Source organism: Anguilla anguilla, chromosome 17 (assembly GCF_013347855.1).
Source record: "Anguilla anguilla isolate fAngAng1 chromosome 17, fAngAng1.pri, whole genome shotgun sequence".
NCBI lineage: Eukaryota > Metazoa > Chordata > Actinopteri > Anguilliformes > Anguillidae > Anguilla > Anguilla anguilla.
The window spans coordinates 23,808,430-23,827,730 of NC_049217.1; the positions used below are offsets into that span (position 1 = coordinate 23,808,430).

General features: G+C 41.4%; 1 protein-coding gene across 8 annotated transcripts in view; it reads right to left on the bottom strand.

Annotated features, from left to right (window-relative positions):
- The window catches only part of LOC118216532 (E3 ubiquitin-protein ligase rnf213-alpha-like), a 47,848-nt gene extending 29,610 nt beyond the window's left edge, over positions 1-18,238 (bottom strand). Inside the window, exons 1-24 of one of the 8 annotated variants that reach the window (XM_035397783.1) lie at positions 18,101-18,238; positions 16,602-16,723; positions 15,826-15,950; positions 14,703-15,278; positions 13,126-13,779; positions 11,845-11,999; positions 11,102-11,269; positions 10,335-10,537; positions 9,839-10,128; positions 8,720-8,979; positions 8,068-8,283; positions 7,256-7,445; positions 6,910-6,965; positions 6,208-6,382; positions 5,920-6,069; positions 5,389-5,487; positions 5,153-5,275; positions 3,865-4,048; positions 3,372-3,545; positions 2,522-2,674; positions 1,630-2,294; positions 898-1,057; positions 349-566; positions 75-212 (exon numbers count right to left, since the gene is read on the bottom strand). In XM_035397783.1, coding sequence (XP_035253674.1) covers positions 75-212; positions 349-566; positions 898-1,057; positions 1,630-2,294; positions 2,522-2,674; positions 3,372-3,545; positions 3,865-4,048; positions 5,153-5,275; positions 5,389-5,487; positions 5,920-6,069; positions 6,208-6,382; positions 6,910-6,965; positions 7,256-7,445; positions 8,068-8,283; positions 8,720-8,979; positions 9,839-10,128; positions 10,335-10,537; positions 11,102-11,269; positions 11,845-11,999; positions 13,126-13,779; positions 14,703-15,278; positions 15,826-15,950; positions 16,602-16,689 — 5,220 coding nt within the window. In that variant the 5' untranslated portion in view covers positions 16,690-16,723; positions 18,101-18,238. Of the gene's footprint in view, positions 1-74; positions 213-348; positions 567-897; positions 1,058-1,629; positions 2,295-2,521; positions 2,675-3,371; positions 3,546-3,864; positions 4,049-5,152; positions 5,276-5,388; positions 5,488-5,919; positions 6,070-6,207; positions 6,383-6,909; positions 6,966-7,255; positions 7,446-8,067; positions 8,284-8,719; positions 8,980-9,838; positions 10,129-10,334; positions 10,538-11,101; positions 11,270-11,844; positions 12,000-13,125; positions 13,780-14,702; positions 15,279-15,825; positions 15,951-16,601; positions 16,724-17,153; positions 17,378-18,100 lie in introns of those variants that run through there. The other 7 variants (XM_035397786.1, XM_035397785.1, XM_035397782.1 and 4 more) reach the window with 7 other exon arrangements.
- Positions 18,239-19,301: the final 1,063 nt, after the last annotated feature.

Below are 19,301 nucleotides of genomic sequence, written 5' to 3' on the forward strand. Positions count from 1 at the left end.
AAAAAATAAGCCTTGTTTGGAATCATAACAGAGGGTTTACACCCCTTCATTTAGGTAAAGACAGACAGACTAACCTTCTTCTGGTTTTGCGCGCTGATGATGTAGATGCCCTTCTTGTTGATGGCAGAAGCTAAGGAAAGTGAGGACAGCTCCACCGAGCCATGGCTTTCTTTCACGGTTTTCAACCACTCCAGGTGGCGAGCAGTGTCTCGCTGAAATGGAGAGGATAACCTTGGACTCAGCTGGACCTTTTACTTTGAGCATGGACACTGAATATTCCAACAAATATGTACATTCCATTCTTTCTCTCTCCTTCTTGAAGTGATAAAATTATAAAGCTCATCTTACCAGCTTCTTCGGGAGGTTGTGATCATTGTCGAGTGCTTTCCACAACTTCTTCAGTGTCTCCTTGAAGACATCAAACCCAGAGTTGGGCTTAAGCTCGTACAGCATGGGGGAGTAGCCCAGAACAGCGTCATGAAAACAGGCCACGCGGTCCACATCCAGATCATTCTCTCCAGCCGAGATGGACGCCAGGTCCACAAATACCTTCAGCTCGTTGATATCTGCGGTTAAGACATGAAAACCATGTAGATTCACCTACATCAACTCCAAATAAACCCAGGTTCTGTACATGAAGGCAAATGATAAGCTTAGGCGGACTTAAGAACCTGTTGTCATTGTGAAATGTTATGTTCTTCTGTTGTAGTGGGTGACTGAGTGAAGGAGCTTAAGCTTCACCAGTAAACCTGCTTTAATATATAGCCAGCTGTATCAATGATACATATTTGCATCTGAAAAATACACAAGTGTCTGTAGATAATTGTGTCCGCTGAGCAAAGCAAAGTACATAATAAAAATACATAATTATGACTTGTTCATCTACCCTCGCCTCACCTTCCAGGGCCTCTTTGACCCACATGACAAAGTTTTTTCTCTCGCCGAGCTCTTGCAAGCACAGAAGACGTTGTTCAGTGATTTCCACCATGTCCCTCTTGGCCTGAATCAAGTTATTATCAATGCGGTCCAGGCTCTCTTTTTTAAAGTTCACATCAGCCTGAAGATTTAAAAAAAAGCACAAAACCCAGACCTTGAACAGATGTCTATTTGATATAGATAATACTGCATGATTACACAATAATAACATAGGATTTTCATAAGCAAAATCATAGGCCAGAAAACATTTAAAAGAATCCTAAAAGCATACACATTATATACAGCCTATTAAAAACTATCGAGGGGCCTGTAATGGAAGCTTTGTAATGGTTTTTTCTTCGTATGTCTTTTCCTACCTGATCCATTTCTGAATTTACAAAAAAGATTGCAAATGCCCGCTGAAGGAGGAATTGTGTTATAATTATAACACAAGCTTAAATATGAGATATCATTTTTGATTTGATATAGACTTAGATATTGATATTGATTTAGATATTTCCATTATCTAAAATCATAATTGTGATATGCAAACATCCGTAATGTTCATGTAATGCATTTTGTGACCCATCTCAATCCAGTAGTGGGTCCCGGCCCACAGTTTGGCAACCAGTGTGTCGCAATGTCCCTGAAAGGAACTGTACTGTTTACTGTAATATACTATGGACATAGCGTCCAAAGGTTTTCATCACTTACAACTTCAAGCAGCATGTCCAGGACCTTGAAGTCCCCCTGAAGGCAGAGCGTGTCTTTGACCTTTTTGATGACCAGGGCTGACTCCACAGCCAGGTGGACCTCGTGGTACTGCTCGATCTGTCCCACCCTTCTCTGGATCCAGTTTCGTTCCCCTAACTGGTCTGTCCGGCACATGATCTCCAGCTCATTCCTCAGTTCTTCGTACTTGCCTTTATAAGCCTTGAAGATGATATCCACCTCCCCCAGTTTGAGAGCCCCACTTTTCAGGTCAGAGTAGATCTTCTCATATTTAGCGTACGACGGCTGATAAATATCATTGTATATCACTGGGAGCGTGGCCACCAGTTGTAATTCTTGCTCTTCCTCTGCAACAATTAAATCCTCATTGTAGTCATCTTCCTCATCGTCATCTTCACCATCATTGTGGGGGTTTCTCCTAGAGAGTTCTTTTGCCTGATTCTCCCAACACATGCAAAAAATGAAGCTGCCCTTCAACATGCACAGGACTTTCGCCATCTCTTTTGTGTTCTGGTCGAGGTTGAAGAAGGTGACCACGCCGGCCGTGTCAGACAAGAAAGTGTCAAACTTCTGAACGTCCATGAACTGGTCAAGAGTCATCACCTCAATGTTAATTTGCCGCTTTGCCTCTAGATTGTCCATGGAGACTGCATTGAAAAGGAGGTACACACAGATGGGGGACATGTGTTAACAGTGAGAGACAACATGCTCTTTGAGCTTCTAACTAATACACATATACATGCACATACCCATGCACACACTGTCCAGTGATGTGTTACTGATGCAGAAACACACACAGAATCTAGTGAGGTGTATATGGGCTTTCTCACTCTCAGTCACTATCACTCACCCGCTTACTGTATCGAACACTCACCTGCGATGTGCTCCTGCAGTTTGTCGGACATGGTGATCAGACTCTCCACCAGCTTCCTCTCACGATACACTGCCTCCACCTCGTCCCTTCTCCACTGCAGCAGCCTCCTCATGGCAGAGCTGTCCTTGCACTTCTCATTGTCCGACAGGCAGTCTGGAAAATGCATGTGTTCCACACTGTCATCCCTTTTCAGCGACTCACAGGAAAATCACCATCAAATCACGAAACAAGAAGAGTACACTCAGTAGAGTGCAGATCTCCGCCAGGCGTGAAAAACATTCCAAACGGAAGCAGTTGTTGATCACTTGCGGCCCCTACCAGCCGGTTAGGAGGAGTGAGGACTTAGCACTCAATCTATTTCAATGTTCAACAATTATGGAAATTAATTCAAATAAAATACTTGTCGTTGACCGATTTGATAAATATTCAGGAATTCGGGTCCTTGGCCTGCTGTAAGCATGCACAACAAATATTAGGCTGATCGGCCCAGTAGTATGTGAGATTAGCTGCGGACAGAGACACAAACACACACGCACAAACACACATGATCAAACGCATGATCCCCTCCAGGCTCCGCCTGGCGCACATAATGATGGCCTAACAACTCATCAAAAGCCAATTAATTTCCAAAAATTACAGAGAGAATCCTGTTTATTTTGACCTCTCAGGAGTACAGCACTTGTCCTTGTTTTAGCAGCAAGCTCCACAAAGCAAAAGCCTTGGCTCACCCAAACAATTTGTCCCACACAAAATGGTATAAAAATAAACAGCTGCTCACTTTTTTCAGTGAGGTTACTGTTATGCATGGAGCAAAGGTATTTCCACAAAAATAATTAAACCCATTAGCTACCTATTGTCAAGAGCTCAATAAAGGTATTTTGGTTCTCCAGGATGTGATTGAGCAGCTTGATCTCTATGGCTCCACTGAGGACTTTGCGGTAGATAGAGGTGAAGGTCAAGGTGGCCGTGTCCATTAGCTCCTTGGCCTCCTTGCTGAGCTTGTCCATCAGCTTCTCATCTGCACCTAAAAAGAAGGACCATGCATTCATGAAAGAACATCATTACGAGTATGGGTGACAGTCTTCATCATCCCTCCCTCTCCACCTAGGCTGTGCTGAGCTCCCCCCTTCACTGCACATGGTCACGAGACAACATTGCATTCAAATTATTTTTCAACAATGTTTTCAAGGAGAGTTTTGACTACTGTGTACATATTCTGAAATGCTACACCATGATAGCAAACTCAGGAACAGAGAAAGGTCCAAGAATTGTAAAATATGATTCTGCTACAATGGAGTGCACATAAACACGACGTCACATAGCAGAAGACAGTGGGAGAGCACCATGCAATTCAAAGATGTTCCTGGCAGCGGTCCAGTTGAGCATGTGCTGAAGGATCACTTCCTCTCTCTCGAGGTAATGCCCCCTAGCATCCCTGGGCCAGGACTTCTCGATGATGGTAGATACCAGCTTTCCAAACTTCCAGTTTATCTTGATTTTCTCAAAAACCTCTGCTTCTGCCTTGGTCTGTATAAAAAACATAAATTAAAATAGTTCAACAAAATGCATATTTTCACATGCAGTACCTGTACTGTATATTCGATAGGGCAAGGACTAGCGCATGAAGTCAAAATTTGAATTATGAAAAAGTCCCACTTTTTGTCAAACCAGCTAGGCTAATGCTGCTACCATGCTGGAGAACTCCTGATCAACCACAGCAGCAAGCAAGCGATGAAACACAGATTATCGTGATCACAATAGAAAAATGATTCAAAAGGGGTAAAAGTTCCAACTTTAAAATAAGGTACTGCTTATTCACTCTTTGCCTGCTTATGACCGTGTGGAAACCTCTGGAATTTTAGTTCACTAACATGAAAAACAGTCATCCGGATTCTATTAACATTTGTCCTGACCTTTTGAGTCACAGAGTGTTATATTTTTTTCTTTAAATAGCCCAGCAAGTACAAACAGTAACTTGCCAAAGTTAACTACAGATGGTCCAGCATTGTTCCACCCAGGAACAAAATATAAGAGGCAAAATTATATCAGGAAATTGTTGGCATTCTTATTCCTACAGAACCCCTGCACTCTGGTACTTAATCCAGATTGTGTCAGTGCCAGCCCTGCAAGACATTGCACAACAGGCTCAAGAGGTTGCACAATACCACCAAGAGATGGGATGATTTCAGCATCCAGGGATGATACTCACTCCAAAAAAACGTTTGCCTCAAGAAGTGCTTTAGTCTGGTAATGAGACTTAAAATTAAACCTTTACTTGAAAAGTGAAATTGTCTTACCCCGTTGGTAAAACTGAGACACCTCATTGTCAATTTAGCAAAAAATATAATGGAAATAAGAAGTTTAAATACAAAAATACTTAAAAATTACAATTTTTTTTTTGCTGCACACGGAAGTGTCCTCCTCCAACTCATGAGTCCGACTTACAATCTATGGTGTGGTAAGAAGTACCAGCTGATATCATGTGCTTCAGAGAAGAGCGCGCGCTTGTCTGCATTCACCAGAAGTGATGACAGGTTTGCAATGAGCGTTGCATCGAGGACATGTTTGGCCACTTCAAATCAGGGAGAAATGCAGAGGAAAAAAGCACACTAAACATTTAGGGCAGGATACCTGGCAAACATAGGTCACTGCCTGGAGGGCGCACTTCTCAATGCAATTTGCAACATGGGGATAGGATTCATCAATTTTTTCAATACTGGAACCATAGATCTCGATTTGGTTCAATGGAGGCTCCTGAAATACAAAACATTTTGATCGTAAAAAAGTGAACATTTTACAGAACGCTTTGTTACGTGACATGCAGTATAACTGCAGAAAACAGAAGTTAAAAAAAATTATTTTCTCACCTTTTCAAATTTCCCTTCCAGATCTGTTGTAAACAAGAGTCTCCATTCCTTTGTGAATTCCTCATTTTTAAAACTGAGAGAAATTATGTTGTTCCACATCTAATAATCATAAAAAATTGTCAAAGCATTGTGAAAATATTAATAAATAGCATTTTACACAGGCCTCTCGTTGTACGTCTTTTGCATATGTAAAAAATACAGGTAATTATTTCAAAATACAAGTAATTCACAACATAAAAGTTGTCAAATGAAACATCACAAGTAAAAAAAAAAAAAAATCTAATTTGCCAAACAGTTGTGCACAGCACCATATTATTATGGTTCAAATTGGAGTTCACTTGTTTCGAGGTTCAAGAAGCCTTACATTTGACATTTATATTTCAGAATTCAGTACATGCTCTTATCCAGAGTGGCTTAGGTAGATTCCATTTTTACATACTGTCCATTTGTCCCCAGATCCATTTGTCTCCTAATTCAATTCCCTAACAATTATTCTACACATCCCCAATGCCTGTCCCATCATGCCCTCACCTCAATTTCGGACGCAAAGCTGGTACTGAAGATACCGGTGGTCAGCCTGTTCCGGAAGGTTTGACTGACCCATCTCCTCATGATGTTCATGGCCTGTCCCAGCAGCTCTCTGTCCTTCGCTGTCATCTTGGCTCCGCCGACATCCGTCTCCTAAAACATGCAGCCAGTGGTCGGTTTGTCACTCAGTGCAGAAGAGGCAGCCAAATGAACAGCTGAGATGGGTCTTAAAACCCTAATGACTAGTAGATTTATTTGTGTGTGTGTGTGTGTGTGTGTCTTTATAGATACCTGAGGCTGGCAGGACAGGAAAAAGTCTGAAACCGAGGCAACCATGTTCATACATGCCACAGGGATCTTGGCGATTTCATGTTTGTAACCTGAAGTTTTTACTCCTCTGCAGATTTTCTCCAATAGTTTTATCGCTGTTGTCAGACAAGCTCTTCCATAGTCCTCACCTTGAAAACTGTGGTCACCATGTAAAAAACAGTTAACCAGTTAACCTTTACAAGACAATGCAATCTAAGTGGATGCCTTACAAGTGTTATTGACAAAATACAAATAATTATAAAAACACATAAATAAAGGTCCCAAAATAGGGGGAAATGGAGCTTCCATTTCCTGAAATCAGTGACACTTTGTTGTAAAATGCAATAGTAAAATGTAAAATTGAACTTTTCTTTTGGTTTAATTCTTGCTGCAACCAGCAACTCTACAAAAACAAAACACAGTTTTTTGGATATGTAAAATAAAAGGTCTCTGTGTACATTCCACTAAGACAGGCAGACTAAGAAAGTTTTGATCATGGATTGCATATGTAATGGCACTTCTAATTACATAACATATCATTTTCACAGCTTTGGCAGATGAATGTCACAGTGAGCACTGGCACATGACATAAATAAATATTTGATGATATGGTTTCCAACCATATTAAAACTGAAATTTCATTTCTTAACAGCATGATCCTAAATGGTCATAAAAAAATGTTACCTGTACTGTTGTTCAACAAGATTTTTCTGAATATATGTGATCACATCAGACACATGCTGTGGGAACAAAACAAAACATATCCTAAGCAGAACCCTTGGGGAAGTATACAGGTTTGGATGGAACAAAAACCAGAATCATCCTCAGGACCACGGTTGCTTAACACTGTACTATAAAAGAGTAGCCATAATGGGGTATCAACACTAATGAACGGCAAACAAAAATATTTCGGCACTTAAATTTAGAGAGGCTCATGGGTCACTTGGGGGGTGAATACACTAGACATGGAAACCAAAGACATAATTGTTGTGGTCATGGACTGAAAAAACCAAATAACCGTTTTCCTTACCATATAACTCATAGTCACATCTGCCGGAGCCTTCAGATGAAAGGCCTGGAGGAGGTCCAGCAAGCCTATCTGTGCAATACAGCCGCACTCAACCAACTCCTCCACAGTCATCACCCACATACACGACCGAGCCAGCAGCACGTCCACCTGAAATAGGTGTTTGCGGGTTTCCATCATTTTTATTATGGCCCTGAGAAAAAAAAAAGACAAATTGTGAGTGGTGAGGTCAAGCGCACCACACAACCAGAAAGTTGTTTGGTGAACACATACATTTTCACAACATGCAATCGCAAGCTATGGCTCACAGCTCATATTGATATTTTAACTAATTTTCATAAGCATAAGTTAATCTACTGATGAATGCTCCTATCTGCAGTTTTCATTCAATGGTTGCTGTAAGAACAGTGATTTGTAAATTGCCAGCTACATTTAAAATGTTGATTGGTCCTTGTCTTATTCCTTGTTGGCAAGTGTAGAAATTTCCTCAACTCACATTTCTTTTATTTTGTGATTGACATTGACTATTTTATCCATGCCTGAATAAGGACCTCTACTTATGACCTCCACACAAGGAAACATTTTAATAATAATTTTTTGATTAACCCTATGCATGAACCCTAACACAGGTGGAGTACAATGGTTAAGAAACTAGCAGGTTTGATTCCCAAGTACAACACTGCCGTTATATCCTTGAGCAAGGCAATTAACCTGCATTACTTCAGTACATATCCAGCTGTACAAATGGATAATCACTCTAGATGTAATGTATTGCAATGTAACACTACACATAATGTAAGGAAGAGAGAGAGCACCTCCTATCTTGGCTGTAGCTGGATACGCCACTGCTGGATTTCAGCCCCCGAAGCCCTGCCCAGGAGAGGTCATATGTTGGGGAGTTGGTGCATGAGATGGGTTCAAAGGGCGCGGACAATTCCCTCAGCAAGTGAAGGAGAGGAACAGCCAGGATCCAGTGCGGCATCCCCTTCGTCTTTACCTGATCAACTAACGACCGCACCATCTCAGACAGGCTGGGAACAAAAACCCCACATTAGAGTGGTCCCCCCCATGACAACCATACACAATGATTTCTTCCACCAGAAACAGTACAGTATGCAAGAACAGGCAAGAATACAGAGAAAAAACCACTGGCATTTACCCATCAGAAGAGCCCATAACATTATTTTTCACTGCTCAAATTTCACTTCTCAAAGTAAACTTGCCCATATGTACAGCCTGGCTACTGTTTTGACAAAATCTTTTCCAGTCAACCACATTTTGCTCAATGACCGAATAAATTAATGTTACACAATTTGGCAATCACATATTTAAATAAAATATTCAAATAACCTGTTGACAAACTTCCAAATAAACTATCAGGGCCACAAAAAAATCAGTGATCTAAAGGCATGAACCCATAATACGAACCCACTTCTATTCAAAACAAAAAACCAGCAATGCACCTACTTCTTTATATGTGAAAACGATACGACAAAATCTGCCCAGTAACTGAAGAAGTCATCTTTGGGCAGTTCTGGCAGGCAGAGTTCAATGCAGAGCCGGGACAGTTCTCCATTATCCAGCCTGATCTTGTACGTGCTCCAAATGTACAGCACGATCACAGCGGCATACAATGGGTCCTTGATGAAGGTGTCCCTCCCACTGCTGTCCTTACCCAACTGGGGAGTCACGCGCTCCACCACCACCTGCTTTAGCAGGAGGCTCACCTTCAAGGAGGAAATAGAAGCAGGATCACACGTTGCACCTTTTACATTACATTTATTTAGCAGATGCTTTTATCCAGGAGCGACATACAAAAGTGCATATCATGGTCATTGGAACAACTACACAGGTTCGATAAGGTACAATACTCATTTCGTACAGGAACATTGCACCTTTTCTAAACTGGAATCATTCTACGACAGCCACAGAGAAACATCCTAACAGCAGACATGATTTTACTATAAATGTTATTTTTCAATTCTCATCATCTCATCAGTTTTCATCAAGGTTTCCATTGTTGTACACGTACCTACCCACAGGTAATATTCATACAAACGCATTCCCTCCTCATATTTTGTACTAATTCTAATTTTGTATTGTTTTATGTTATATCTTAATAATTGTATTCCCTTCTTATGACCTGTTATGGATGTATGCCCCATGTACTCAGAATTTGTATTTTGGTTATGGCTAGCACAGTTAACACTCGTGATTTAGTCATGCTGCATCTAAACTCACTGGTCTGGGACAGCTGTTAGATAGGTCTGGCACTATTGCTATTAATTGGGTGAAAGCATGTTATACTGTAAGTCATAAATGATAAACATCTGCTAAAATAATGTAATGTAACATAATGCACCACCACATACACTAGAGTCATAGACATCCCCAGTTCAACTGCCTTAATGACTCTCGCCCACTCAATCTCTGCTTATGCTCAGTAAAAAATGGCTACCACTTACCACTGTTGTGGTGGGTGTGACAACATTACCATAAGATTGATATCTCCCATTGCTTTGAAGTAACCCACTATTATTATTATTATTATTGAACTTGAAAGGCCCTATGTAGCGGTTACCTTACCTGTTCTTCACCATAATCTAAGGAGTCCCACTTTTTTGAAGTTTCCTCATACACATATGGGTGTGCATAAACCTGGTAGAACTGGTTAAGCTGAGAGAGGAAACTCTTCAGGTTAATTTCGCTCCAGGAACTAAGAAGGTCAAAAATAGTTCCGAGCATGATCCTTCCTGCAATTTCACGACCGTGAATAATGTTTTTCTTTTGATCAGCCCAAACATATGCTATACCCCTTGAAAATATATTTTTTGAGGGCTCCACACAAATGATGTCATCATACTGGTGCCATTCTCCTGAAATAAAATAAAATAAATACATAAACACATATATATATATATATATATATATATAATTCACTCAAACTGAACAGGTCATGTGTGTATGTGTTTGTACGTGCATAATTTATGTATAATGGTTTTCATTTAATGGTGAAGAGGACACTGTATTTTACACAAAATTGTAATTTAAAAATCTAAATAAAAAAAAGTGAGAATTATACCTTCCTCATTTAGCAAATGCGGCTTGACAAAGAGACATCTGTTGGTTGTGTCCTTTGAGTCCAGTTTATAGACATATTCAAACACATACTTTGATTTCTTTCCTTTAAACACAACATATTTGTAAGGTATGGAAACGGAAGCTGCTTTGATTCTGGTCGTCACCAGCTTTCCTTCCACAAAAAATCCATGCTCTCCCAGATCCCTGAAAATACACACATAAGGAACAGTCAAGATAATACACTATGTCTATGCTTGAAATCACATGATACTCCTAACCATTTAAATATGGTCACTGATAATTCACACCTCTTAGGAGACTGTCAGGAGACATGGTCTATCACATAGCATCCAATAAACTGATAAATGGCTTTGCATGCTGTGAGTGATAGTTTGAGTTGTGTGTCAAGATTCAAAATCACTTTCCCCACATTGCAGTCACCCTGAGGACTGTTCACAAGTAAACAAAATTAATTTCACCAACAGTACCAATCGATACAGGATTCCTATCGCACAAAATACAACAGGGTACCTCTAGTCGCATTTACATCACACCATGTCGTTGAATACTAGCTGTGCTGCTGCAGGTTGATTCTAACTGAAGACACTCAATATTTTCGAATGGGAAGTGATGTAAAATCACCATAATGACAACACTGATGATGTATGATAGTAGGCCAACTGTACAAGATCACTGTTACATTTAGAATAAAGTGAAAAATACTGTCCACAGACGGTCTCCATCAAATATTTTTTTAAAGAAACTTACCGAGGCACTGTTAGTTCAACAGCATTGCTATTCCAGGTGCCAATCCTGTCCCCAGCCTGCAAATATATCCTGTCATTGTCCGGGTCGAACTTAAAGTCCTTGGACAACACAGCGTGGAAGTAGATGGTGAGCCTGTCACTGGCCGGGATATGCTGCATGGCTGGAGGTCTGGAACATAAATCCACAATAAAATTAGAAGTCTAAAATCTTTTTTTTTAATTTTTTTTATTATTGCTTTAAACAAATGACTATTTGATACAGAAAGAGCATGGTGGACAAAAATCTTTATTAAAAGGTGAAACATGTCTGAAACTGATGAAACTGACTAATTCTGGCTGAAAAAAAACACTTCCATATAATATAACTAATCCAATAATTGTATTACATAAGGAATCATTCTTAAATACATTTCTCCAAATAAAAAATAAATGAATATGGATATGAATATGGTAAATGGACTGCATTTATATGGTAAATGGACTGCATTTATATAGCGCTTTTATCCAAAGCGCTTTACAATTGATGCCTCTCATTCGCCAGAGCAGTTAGGGGTTAGGGGTTAGGTGTCTTGCTCAAGGACACTTCGACATGCCCAGGGCGGGGTTTGAACTGGCAACCCTCCGACTGCCAGACAATCGGTCTTACCTCCTGAGCTATGTCGCCCCTATGCATATGCATATGAATGTGAATATAAATATGAATATTAATACAAATATTATTTGTCGTTATGTCTGTTGGATTACCCTTCCGGAGGTGGGGCATCCTTCATTTCAGTATCAGTCTCTTTTCCCTTGGAGGGGTCTTCTTTGGAGCTGGAAGACTTTTTTTGCGGCTGCTCCTGCTCCACCTTTGGGTCGGTCCCGCTGGACGTCCGGCTCGAGGCCTGTTCTTTGGACTGCTGAGGTAAGGCACAGAATTAAACCTGGGATTTCATCCCAAATTATACATTCAATCAATTAGCAGAGATCCTAATTTTGTGGAACTTAATCATACTATTTAAAAAAAATTATCCATTTACAATATTAGACACCTATTGAAGTGCCTCAGATTAGGTGCTTTGCTCGTGAATGTATTTTAAATAGAAAGTGAAATATACACTAAATAGCGGAAGTGGTGAAGGAACGCACATAGTTTTACAGACTCCAAAATAATGTTTTTCGGACTCCAAAATGTTTTAACCTTTCCTCTGTGTTAACAGTTTTGCATAGAAGGAGGAGACTGCTTTCCGCCTGTAGTGTGGCTCTCTATACGGATTGCTATCTATCTTGGTAGATGCAGACGTGCCTCTGGCGTGTGTAGCCTGAATAGATACAATTGTGCTACGGCACTAGTGTACAGGCGAGTAACTACAATATGCAGATATCCTGAGTTCTATGCGTATGTTAAGACCTTAAAACTGCTAGGTGTGCAGTGGTAAGAGTCAAAGTGGAATGGCAGGTTAAAGTGAATGCAATTTATCGTACAGTGTGTTAATAATAGAACTACACAACAATGCAAAAGTGTGCGTGTAGTTAAATGGCTATATGCATATGATGCATAGGAGACCATGAGTCTCCCTGAACCATTACACTTTTCCCTTCATATATGCAAAGATAAGAGGCATGACAAATCATTACAAAACAGTACATGATTGATCCTGCTTGTGCTGTCTCTGCAAGCATACCACACCGGGTTAACCTTCGCACCCGGCTGGGTGCTGACCCATAGGTATTAAGACCTTTAGTCAGCAACCCACCACCACAGACACCAACTTGTACCACATGACATCAGCTTTCCAACAATACAAAACATGATTACATTGTATTACGGAGAACCTAAGGTTTACATAATGCTGATCCAGTGAAATGTTTTGCAACTGAGAATTCCTCAGATCAAAGCACCCAGAGATGCAGGGGCTGGATGCCCTTTTCATTTGACTGTCGTGCAGGTAAATTACTCAAAATGTAGACTGCGCTGTAACGACAGCCTCGTCGTTATTCTCTACATGTGGATTGGAGCTCTGGATTCAGAAGCTGCTGCGTTACCTGTGGCTTTTGCTGTGAACCAAAGCCCATGTTCTGGTCGCCCGCAGGGCCTGGCTTAGTGTCTCGGCTCTGCTGGGCCTGCTGTGTTTTCTGTTTGATTTGACTGGTCATGTTGGCGTTCTGGTCCACACTGGTGTTCTGGTCGGCACAGGCCCGTCGCGTGTTCACTGCATCATTCTTGCCTTTGTTGTTCTTGCTGTCAGTCCGCTGCCTGACGCCTCCCGGGGACTGAGTTCCAGGGGGGTTAGCGGGATCCCGCTCTGACTGAGATGGGGGGGCAGGAGAGGTGGCCAGAGCCTCGTTGCTCACGGGCTGTTCTGGTTTGGTGGGCTGCTGACAGGCAGGCTGGCTCTCCTCGGGGGAGGCCTCTTGAGTGGCAGGACCTATTGGCGCAGGGGGGTGTGCCTGACAGGCACCAGTCTCGTCCAATGGGCAGCCTGTACAGGGTTCATCTGGGGTTTTACCCTGGTCCTGCAATGAATCAGGTGCCTCACACATGTCGCTAATCGAACTCTCACCATCAGACGCCTCCCCTCCCTGCTCCTTTTTTCTCTTCCTGTCAATCAGTGACACGTCAGAGAGGTCAGAGGTCATTTGATCAACTTCTAAAGATTTAGGGCCTTTGTTCTCATTTTTCTTTTTCTTCTTTTTTTCCTGCAAAACAAGAATGTATAAGTGTTAATGAAACACAGAGTCACACAAATCAGATTCCCTCTGACAGGCATAGGAGTATGTCACCCTTCCATCGGTGCATTCCCTTAAAACCTGGGTTCTCAAATGGTACTGATCCAGGGACCCCCACGAGGGTTAAAAACATCCAGGGAACCCCCATCATGAGTTCAAGCAAGTGTCGTTTAAAAAAAAATAAAAATAAATTATATTTTCCTAAAACTATATATCATGGATACTCTAATCCGGACCTCAAACCCAAATCCACCCCAGGTTTTCTTTCCCCCAGGTAATTAATTGAGCAATTAGTGCTACAGATTGGCCAGACTGTATTCACACCTGACTCCCAGGTAGAGTGAGGCTGGAAAACCAGCAGTTCTTAAATCTTGAGGGCCGTGATTTTAGTAGCCAGGCTATATAAGGTCACTGCATAGCACACCTTGCCAGGAACCCCCTACAGCACTTATAAGGACCCCCAGGGGTCCACAGACCCTCTGTGGAAAACCAAGGATTTAAATGGTACGAAATTAATTACAAGTTCAAAATCAAGAACGCAATATGGTGCCTGTATTAAAATCCAGAACCTGTTTCATTGGGTTTCCCTTGGTCTCCTCATTGGGTCACTTTTCAGATGTTTTGAACCCAGAGATGCTAGAGTTGGATGGTATTTTTTTTTTATTTGACTGCTGTCCCGGTAAATAACTAAAAATGAAGACATTACATTACATTTATTTGGCAGACGCTTTTATCCAAAGCGACGTACAAAAGTGCATTTCATGGTCATAGACAACTGCTAAACACAGGTTCAGTAAGGTACAATACTGTGCCATAACGGCAAACCCATCGTTACTTCCGTCATTATACTTGTACGTGAATAACGGCTCTGGATTCAGAAGCTGCTGCAATACCTGTGTCTTTATCTGCGGACCAAAGACCATGGTCTGGTCGCCCGCAGGGCTTGGCTTAGTGTCTCGGCTCTGCTGGGCCTGCTGTGTTTTCTGTTTGATTTGATTGGTCATGTTGGCATTCTGGTCCACACTGGTGTTCTGGTCCACATCGGTATTCTGGTCGGCACAGGCCCGTTGCACATTCAGGGCATCCTTCTTGCCTTCTTTGTCTTCACTGACGGTCTGCTGCCGGACTTCTCCCAAGGTCAGATTTCCAGGGGGGGTAGCGGGATCCCCCTCTGACTGAGTGGCAGGACCTATTGGCGCAGGGCAGTGTGCCTGACGGGCGGCAGTCTCATCCAATGGGCAGCCGGTACAGGGCTCCTCCGGGGTATTACCCTGGTCCTGCAGTGAATCAAGCGTCTCATCCATGTCACTAATCGAACTCTCGCTGTCGGACGCCTCCCTTCCCTGCTCCTTTATTCCCTTCATGTCAATCAGCGACATGTCAGAGAGGTCAGAGGTCATTTGATCAGACTTGGAAGGCGCAGGGCCTTTGTTCTCTTTGGTTGACTTTTTCTTTTTCTTCTTCTTTTTCTGCAAAGCAAGAATTGTACAAGTGAGAATGAAAACAGTCGCACACATCAGGTTGCATTTGACAGTCATTTTCTGATCCAGGGCCCCTGACCCAGGCTCAAAGACATCCAGGGGATCCCAATCATGAGCTGAAAAGGGTTACATTTTTTAAAATAATTTTAAAGTTTAAAATATTTTCCCAAACATATATATCACAGCTGTCAACGTCCAGTCCTGGAGGGCCGCAGTGTTTGTGGATTTTCCAGGTGTTCACAACACCAGTGGTGCATTTAAGTCACTGATCGGCTAAGGAATTCACACACCTTTTTCTCATGACCGAATTAGCAGCTGTTTGAAAGGAAACCACAAAAATTGCAGCCCCCTTGGGATTCAGTTTGACACCCCTGGTATATATAATCAATGCATATCAGGTCTGGCTAGGGATCCCCTACAGTACTTTCCAAGGACACCCAGCTGTCTGCAGACGCCCTGTTAAAAACCCATGATTTAAATGATACATAATAAATTAAAGCTGAAAATCAATATACTGTGCATTTAAATCCAGAACCTTTTTCTTTGGGTTTCCCTTGGTCTCCTCATTGGGTTGCTTTGCCGATGCATTTGTTGTCTCGGTGACCATCGATGCCATCCTCTGCTCCTCCACAGGAACAGAGGGTTTCTGTTGAGGCTGGCCTGCAGTCAGTAGATCTAGTCAACACCTGTCAATCACTTTATCATCTCTATCCCCTTTCCCTGCTGAGTCCAACTAACTTTTTTATCGCAGTCACTTTTCCCAAATAGCATGATCCATACTTTAAAAACATACCAAAAACATTGCAGTAATATTTATTGTGGCTTAAAGGGACAGTTTGCTTTCTGGGTTTTAAAAAATATTGTTTCAGTTGTAGTGGAGGCATGGCATCGCTGTACAAGCTGTGGAGTGACTTTGTGTGTGTTTTTTTTATTTAGACTGAATGATGCCACTGCAAGACAGAAGCGTCTGTAAATGAAACATCCTTTAATACACATAAATACGGTTTGGGCCACTTAAAAACAAACACTAAAATTGAAATAATATTACCACAACAAAGTGAACTATGGTTTTAAAATAATATTCTTGGTAACCGTAATTAGTGCAGGAAAGAGAATTTTATTAACTGGGAGCACAGAGCAATTTTGCCAACTCTACAAACTCATTTTGCCTTACGAGGCTTAATTAAGCGTAATTTCACTTTAGAAACTAGCTCATTTCTATTACTGATTACTTGTATTCAAGCCTTGTGTCTACTGTATACACATTTTACATATCGTAAATGTTAACACGAAGACCATCACGTCACTTACCTGAGAGCTGGACGAACCTGAAGCCGCATTGGCTACAGAATTTGGCATTTTTCTCCGCCGAAGCGTGCTGACATTCTGGACATTTCATCTCGTAGAGTCACCACCAATAGCAGTTCCTGATGCTGAAAGAAAGCAGGTACTGCGATTTCCAAGAAAGCGACTACGCCCGTACGGAGTCACGAAGTTAACTTTCAGTTTCATTTCTGCCAAAGCGGTGGGTTGCGACTGAAATCTGACAAGAACTAGCTAAAAACGAAATTGCTAGCTAGACCAAGCAGCGACACTAGATCATTGTTACTAGCAAGCCAATACAAGTATAAACTAATTTCCAAACCTATTACATGTCGTTTCATGAGAGAATTCCCATGACAAAATAAAGTAAAAAAGGAGCGCATTTCACACATACTTTATGCAACTATAGCACGTTACAGCGTTGTATAAATGTATAACGCCGTCAGAATACTCCTGAAACTAGCAATGTGAAGTACAGCCAGTAGCCTAGCTACAACTGCAGGTGAGCTTCGACATAACATAGACAGCGGGAGTACTTACAGAACAGTCGCCTATCTTTTTTTATAATACTGTAGCAAGGTAGTTAGTGATAACCAATACCATGCAATGCAAAATCAGGTGTTGATCGATTCATGCAGTTGCTGTCACGCCTATTGACAAGCTGAAAGTAAGCAAAGTCCATCCATATACTTCCCTTCTAGAGTTAAGCGCCAGCGCCAATGTCTTCTACAGATCACTTTCAGGGATGTGACGTAATAGCCAATAGAACAATGGCTGCTGAAAAAATACCCAATCGCGGCAAAGCACTCACCAACGCATGACGCCAAGAAAAGGTTCTTTTAGAGCAGTACTTCCTGCTTTGAACCGCTAACATAAAATGTACATCAGGCATGATAAACAAGCTTTAGTTGATCTTAAACAGAGACACTGGTTTGACAACATTGCAAACTAATGTTCAGCTAGCTGTGATGCTCTTCAGATATCTAGCTAGGTATGTAGTTATCTGAATATCATCTGAATTAAAATATTTCCAAACTGCGCGATGGTATCGGCTTGCATGTCAAATTAGCAAATTAATCAGACATCGGCTAAAGTAAGTAGTTAACAAACTCTAAGAAATTTGCAGGCAAACGCACTGTAGTTAGAAAACTAAACTGCAAGCAGACATTGAGGCCTCGTATTGAAAACAAATTAAGACATGCATGAAGATGGGAAGTAGGGTAGTGTTCATTACATTACGACGGCAGATGTTATGATTGCTGCTATAAGCTTATAGTTACGCTTTGTCTCAATAAGATTCGCTGCCAGTGATAAGCGTTGGGTTGGTGATCTAAACTGAGCAGCTACTATGTCAGTGAGAGGTCGTGCAATGACAGAATCAGCTATTATTGCAGTAATCCTTAGCTAAACATCCCAGGTAAACACAAGTTAGCGATTGCAAGTCTGAAATCCCCAGTGAAATAAACATTTGGCAAAATTGCCTGTACCTTACAAAATACCCAGATCTCCCTTTTCGTTCACAAAAATGATATTTGTGGCAAAATTGTAGGGCTGCCTGTCATCTCCGTTTACACGGGTCGCAGCTAGAAGAGGCAGAAGTTTCTATTCCAAAGAGAATGGGCGTCAACAATTCGATCACGTTGTTTTCTCTTTCTAATCGCCATTTGCCCACTCCCGGGAGTTTCCCTGGTCGACTTTTCAAGCAAAGGTCGACCAGCTTGCAGGGGATTCCCGACGGCACACTGTCCTTAACTGTTAAATCTATTATAAATTGAATATTCTAACCCGGAAAAGAACGCAAAACATTCTAAATTCAATTTTTATTTATAAAATTGATTTATATTTGGTTTACATTCAAAAACTTCCATTTCCCTAAAAGAGTAAGTAGCCTATATGCGCAAATCAAAACTGAAGAAACTCAATCTAGTTGACACCCCTGCTACCCTTGAAACAGGTGAAATACTAGGTCTGCAAAAGTTAAATTGGGGTACGTTTAGGGCATAAGGTTTAAGTTCCTGGGAATTTCCCGATGGTCACGACGAATGGAGGTCCAGATTCCCATCCCTGCTACCCTTGAAACAGGTGAAATACTAGGTCTGCAAAAGTTAAATTGGGGTACGTTTAGGGCATATGATTTAAGTTCCTGGGAATTTCCCGATGGTCACGACGAATGGATGTCCAAATTCCCACAATAATATTGACTGTCACTGTGACTCAGCACACACAATTTGATTTGATCCTCCAACGGCGATGCCAGGCTCACCACACTGCTTTTCAATATCGAGTATTTAGAAAGGTTCTTCTCAGCAGTTCCTATGTTGTGAACCGTTGTAGAAGTGACAGTTACACAACTCGTTAGAGAACAGACAGTATTTATCAATAGGGAGAATTCACGCTATGGATAGGCTAAATAGCTTTCTGGATTTTGCCATCACACATGTTAGGAGGAACATCATCCAGGAAGACTCCGTGAATGACAGGAACCAAGAACACCAGTTTAATGACAGACCACTGCCATTGAATAAACACCATGAACAGTTTATGGAACAGTATGCACATATGTTGACAAGCAATAACAGCTCTGGGTGAAAAGTACTATCCTGTCTTGGATTTTTTTATTTATTTAACCTTTATTTAACCAGGAAAAACCCCCATTGAGATCAAAATTTTTTTTGCAAAGGGGACCTG